Source organism: Arachis ipaensis, chromosome B9, assembly GCF_059453495.1.
Source record: "Arachis ipaensis isolate K30076 ecotype BB chromosome B9, ASM5945349v1, whole genome shotgun sequence".
Lineage (NCBI taxonomy): Eukaryota > Viridiplantae > Streptophyta > Magnoliopsida > Fabales > Fabaceae > Arachis > Arachis ipaensis.
In genome coordinates, this window is record NC_142444.1 from 134,413,981 (window position 1) to 134,419,600 (window position 5,620).

The window sequence follows — 5,620 nt, forward strand, 5'->3', positions numbered from 1 at the left end:
ATTCTACAGATTCTATAATTGCAGGATACTGTCTGCTTAACTTAATTTTTTCTGACAAGTTAATGACCTCACATGATAAGATGAAACACTTCTTCTGTACTTTCTGTTACTTGCCAGAGAAAGGCTACAACATCAATCTGACTCCTTTTGCCAACTGTCAAGCTGGTCTGGAATGGTTGACGCAATCTCTTACCCCAGCTAAGATTACACAGAAAAAAAGTATCACTATTTGGTCACAATTCTTGACTCCCCAGCTACTTTTGCTGGATTCTTCATCCTCAACGTCCATGTCCTACGTTGAACTAGCACAGTGCAACGAATTTGGTGCAAGAGAAGGGTCATCCGATACAAAGTTCAAGGTACCAAAATTACCGCCACCAACGTCACGAACCTCCACTGAAAGTTCCATCACTTGTTCAACCATAAGTCTCCCGTGCACATCAAACATAAGGCATACATGCTCATCGCCATCGAGGCAAAACAGACGAAACCGAAACATTCCATTCCCCATCGGTGCTAACATCTTATACCCAACTCTACCAACCTCTTCTCTTTGCACCACTGACGTGCGTCAATATTATACTCTTTAATTCGGACAAGGAATTTGCTCTTCGACTTCGAAACATCGCTGGACTCTCACACTCAAATATAACCATGTTATCACTATTTTTCATATGATAGTTGGGATACACCATCAAATCAAAGAAACCATTGCCATTGGATATTTTTTCTAAGTTTTGGGGAAAAAAAAAAGGATCGGAACAGAAGGAAGAATTGATAGTTTTGTGAAGAATACCAACGATTTGCTGATCTTTTTATAGATATTTGATTTTTGTCCTATTATATCTCGTTTACAGTGTAAACAAAATAGCTAGGTTTAACCATATCTGTTTATACTGTAAATGAGATATGCATAATCTATCATTTCCAATGTATTACGTTTATAAATGTGATATTTTGACACATTTGTATGTTTTATCTCGTCTACAGTGTAAATAAAATGTCTATATCTATTTTGTTTATACTGTAAATGAGATAAGATATATTATGAAAATATATAAATACTCCAAAAAATACGTATATGCATAAATAAATTATTTTAAAAAAAGTTTAGTTAATTTAGTAACTAATTTTTTATATATAAATAATATTTTTTATTTTACAATATCCGTGAATATAAAATTTTCAAACATAATATTTCCTAGAATACATTTTCTAATCCACACCTATGTTAAAATTATATTACACACATCAATATCATTATGTATCATACTCATACTTTATAAAAGCAATATCATTGTTTCATCATCTTCAACTAATATTGTTGAATATACTAACTTAACAAGGCATTAATTAATTAGGTAGATTTCTGTTTCACGTGCTTATCCCTTAGCCTGTAGTTATAGAGAGTCACCTTTTACTATATATACACAAGAATGAATGATCATTAAACAAATAACAGGGTCCCCCCAACAATTGGAAACTAAATCTAATAAAAATAGAAAAGAGTACAGCGAGTAATGAGAATTGTTGCAGGAGAGGGAAGAAAAGAAAAGAAAATTTCCAAAATTGGAGAAGCTAAAAAAGGGGAGAGAAGAAGGTAAGACCCTCCAATTAATGCGGTGCCGTTTTGTAAATCTAACGGGACGAAAGACAGCAAAACATGGCTTAGTTATTTGCGTGCGTTTTATTTGTTTTGTATCCCAACCAACGCGTTTCTTTTCCTAGAAACCCCCACAGGCAGTCCCCTCCCCTTCATGTCACGCCCTCCTGCGTCGTCCTCTCCTTGGACGACTCCGAGCGGCAACAACACCCCTCCAAAGAAATCCATTTTCCCTTCCGTCTCTGTTTTCTTCGGCTGGTTCAAACTCGATAACCTCAAAAAGCAATCCCATTCTTCCAACAAACTCTACAAATCATACATCCAAACCTACAAACTCAAATAATCGTAATCATATTCTTTTTACCATTGTTTAATTTGTTTGGTTATTCGTTCGTGTGATTCTCATTTAATTTATTTCTTTTAAAGATGTCAAACGTGTTAGCACCGTTCCAGCTTCTAGAGCTCAATGTTATTTCCGCTCAGGATCTGGCACCCGTCACGCGAAACATGCGTACCTACGCGGTCGCATGGGTGCACCCTGATCGCAAGCTATCCACTAGAGTGGACACGCAAGGCCACACCAATCCCACGTGGAACGACAAATTTGTTTTCCGGGTTGATGAGGAGTTCTTGTATGCGGACACGTCAGCAATCATGATCGAGATATACGCGTTGCATTGGTTCAAGGACGTCCACGTCGGCACGGTCCGCGTGCTCGTAGGTAACCTCATCCCGCCTCCTCCTGACCGGCCGTACCACAACAACCGCGCTCCCCTCGGGATGAGGTTCGTGGCGCTGCAGGTCCGCCGTGCCTCCGGGAGGCCCCAGGGTATTCTTAATATTGGTGTGGCGGTGCTGGACAGTTCCATGAGGAGCATGCCGCTGTACACGCTCAACTCATCCGCCGTTGGGTACCGTCACCTGATGGGAGAAAAAGATGCCTACGACAGCCACAACCACCTCTTCAATGATAGCAATAGTCGCAGAACCTCCAACGCCAACCGCAGCTCCTCTGCGGCTCCAATAAAGCCGGAGCTAAGGCGGACGAAGAGTGACACCAGCTCCATGATGGGGTCCGAGGCGGTGGTGGCTCGTAGATCAATTGCCAACAAGGGAAGGGCAAATTCTGCTATTTCTGAATCGGTGGTTTCGGGTGCTTCGAGTCTTCCAGAAGTTGAGCAGCACGAGGAAGAAGAGACGAGGAAGAAGAAGAAAAAGGGGAGAAGGTCGAGGGGTAATTCCGTGACAAGTGAGGATTCACCGGAGAAGGCTAAAAGTGTAAAATCAAAATCTATCCTCAGCGGTTCCTTGCCGTGGAGGCTTAAGAAGAATAGGAACGACGATTCGGCTTCAATGATGACTGAATCGGAGATTCTTCATATTCAAGAACCTCCACCTCCAAACTTCGAAGGTGGCGACAACGCCTTCATGCATCATCATCAACATCAACATCAACATCATAACAACATGATGGAACATGGCCATGCGGAAGAGTACAACCATAACCACAGGAATGAAAACAATGCTAACAACCACTACCCTAACAATAATGAAGCTATGTATGCTAATAATCATGATGATGATGATGTTGCTTCCTCTGTTAACACCATTCATGATGATGATGACATCAGACATGATGGACATGTCATCTCCAACAATACTCATCACCATGAAGCACCCCCTGCCGCTTCACGAAAGCCGGAGTATATGCCGCCACCACCGCCACAGTTCCACAACTCACCAGCGGCTCAATTTCACGCTTCACCGGCGCCGCAATTTCACGCTTCACCGGCTCCTAAGTTCCGAAACTCTCCGGCTCCCAAGTACATGAGCTCTCCGGCTGTGGAACCACAGATTAAGAACTCTCCGGCACCGTATTACATTAACTCTCCAAAACCACAGTATATGAACTCTCCGAAACCGCAATACCAGAGTTCTCCGGCACATCAGTTTTGGAATTCGCCAAAGCCACAGTTCCATAGTTCACCGGCACCGCAGTTTAGAAACTCACCCGCACCACAATTTCATAATTCACCAAAGCCACAATTCCATAGCTCACCGGCACCACAGTTTAGGAATTCTCCGGCAATTTTACCGAAGCAATACCGTCCCTCACCGGCGCCGCAGTATCGCGCCTCTCCGGGGAGGTTCCACCCTATGTCGAACCGCGCAACACCAATGCATCCATTCGGGTACACGCCGAGGTTCGAGTACACAACACCACGGAGGTCGAATCTTGGGAACTTTGGACCACCGGTGGTGACGGAGTCGGAGCTGGGGCCTTCGGCGTCGGAGGTGGCGGCCGAAATGGCGAGAAATCCACGTGTGGACGAAGAGGGGACATCAACGGTAGGAGGGTGGAGCCTGGACGAGAGCGTGGAAGGGTTGGAGTCGAAGCTGGACAGGTGGCGGACAGAGCTTCCGCCGGTAGCGGACCGCGGAGACTTCTCAAGCTTCCCAGCAACGAGCACCAGCAAGACACCCAGCCGCCGTTCGCGAAGGAACACGGACAGTGGGTTGTTCTCTTGCTTCAGCACCATCTGTGGAGTAGAGTGCGGCATCTCTTGTGGCAGTGATCCTAAAGGCAAGAAGAAGAATCAGCGCCACGGAGTTGCCAGAAGCTCTGCCTCGGCAGATGAAACTAGCTTCCTGTGATGATAATAATTAATTATATTGCATCCGGTTTGAAGAAACTCGCAGAACATTCTGAAGAAGAAAAGAACAAGATTCTGATGAGATACTTTGGGGAATTGAATATGGTGGGAGCAAGTTTAAAGAAATGGACTTGATTAAAGTGCACTAACTAATTTTTCATTCATTTGTTGTTGTATTTTTTTTTTCTTTCTTTCTTTTTTTCAACTTTTGGGTACGTACTCTTAATGTCTTTTTTGATGACGATGCATGCATGTCGGTTTAACTTCCCCATTAACTTGAAAGGCTGGGAATTGGGATATGGATTCCACGTTACAAGATGAAAGCTAAGGGTACACTGTGCTTATACACATATACAAACACTATACTATATATTTTTATATATGTGTGTGTTTCTATATATGATTCTTCATAGCTTATCAGTAGAATGTACATGGCTAGTGAAGCATATGTTAATAATATGTTAATTAATGCATCTCTGCTAGTGAAGAAGCTTTATATATAAGTGGTTGTTTAATTTTGCCTCTTTTCTTAAAACAAAGTTTAGACAACATTCATTTTTTTAAATTAGTTACGTATTTGACAATTTCATGTTTAATTCTCTTTTTCCTTTTAACTATAGGGTTCTTTATAAACTTATACATAACTTTGTTTTTACGCTGAATTAATATGCGGTTGTTGCGCAAGTTAATTTCAACTCCTAAACGTCTACATACATAACCTATTCTATTAACCTAATGTAGCAATCTATCATCATTCTCTCTGTTTATAATATCAGTACGAGCTAAGCCTAATATTACACGATCAACACTAAAGTCAATATTTAATATGAGAAAAAAATTTAAAATTTTCAAAAATAAAAATATACAAAATTCAATTTAAAAAAAAAAGTTAAAATGTAAATCCAATAAAAATTTATCTTTAATGAATTTTATATTGTTCTTGTTTAATAATCTATTATAATATTGACTAAAATTAATTGTTATAATATAACACGAAAGAAGACCGAAAAGAAGAGATAGGTCAAAAGAGTTCAGCGATTGAGAACAGGAAGATTAATTTCTCCTCTCATGATTCTTCGCATCCATAGATCCAAGATTTGCAAGTTAGGTGGCTAATTGTGAGTTTGTTCATGAGATATGGTATAACCTTAAAGATTACTTCGCAAAACACTTCTGATGAGCGGATAATTTATACGCTTTTTGGCATTGTTTTTAGTATGTTTTCAGTATAATTTAGTTAGTTTTTATTATATTTCTATTAGTTTTTAAATTAAAACCATAATTCTGCACTTTACTATGAGTTTGTGTGATTTTCTGTAATTTTAGGTATTTTCTGGTTGAAATTGAGGGAGCTGAGCAAAAA

General features: G+C 40.5%; 1 protein-coding gene across 1 annotated transcript; it reads left to right on the top strand.

Moving 5' to 3' along the window:
• The first annotated feature begins 1,359 nt into the window (after nt 1-1,359).
• LOC107615933 (uncharacterized) lies at nt 1,360-4,774 on the top strand. Its single transcript, XM_016317945.3, has one exon. It carries the CDS (start codon nt 2,030-2,032, stop codon nt 4,256-4,258), a length of 2,229 nt encoding a protein of 742 aa, XP_016173431.1. The 5' UTR covers nt 1,360-2,029; the 3' UTR covers nt 4,259-4,774.
• The last annotated feature ends 846 nt before the right edge of the window (nt 4,775-5,620 follow it).

Excerpts from the sequence above, each read along its gene's own strand:
- LOC107615933 (XM_016317945.3), top strand. The coding sequence starts at position 2,030 with ATGTCAAACGTGTTAGCACCGTTCCAGCTTCTAGAGCTCAATGTTATT.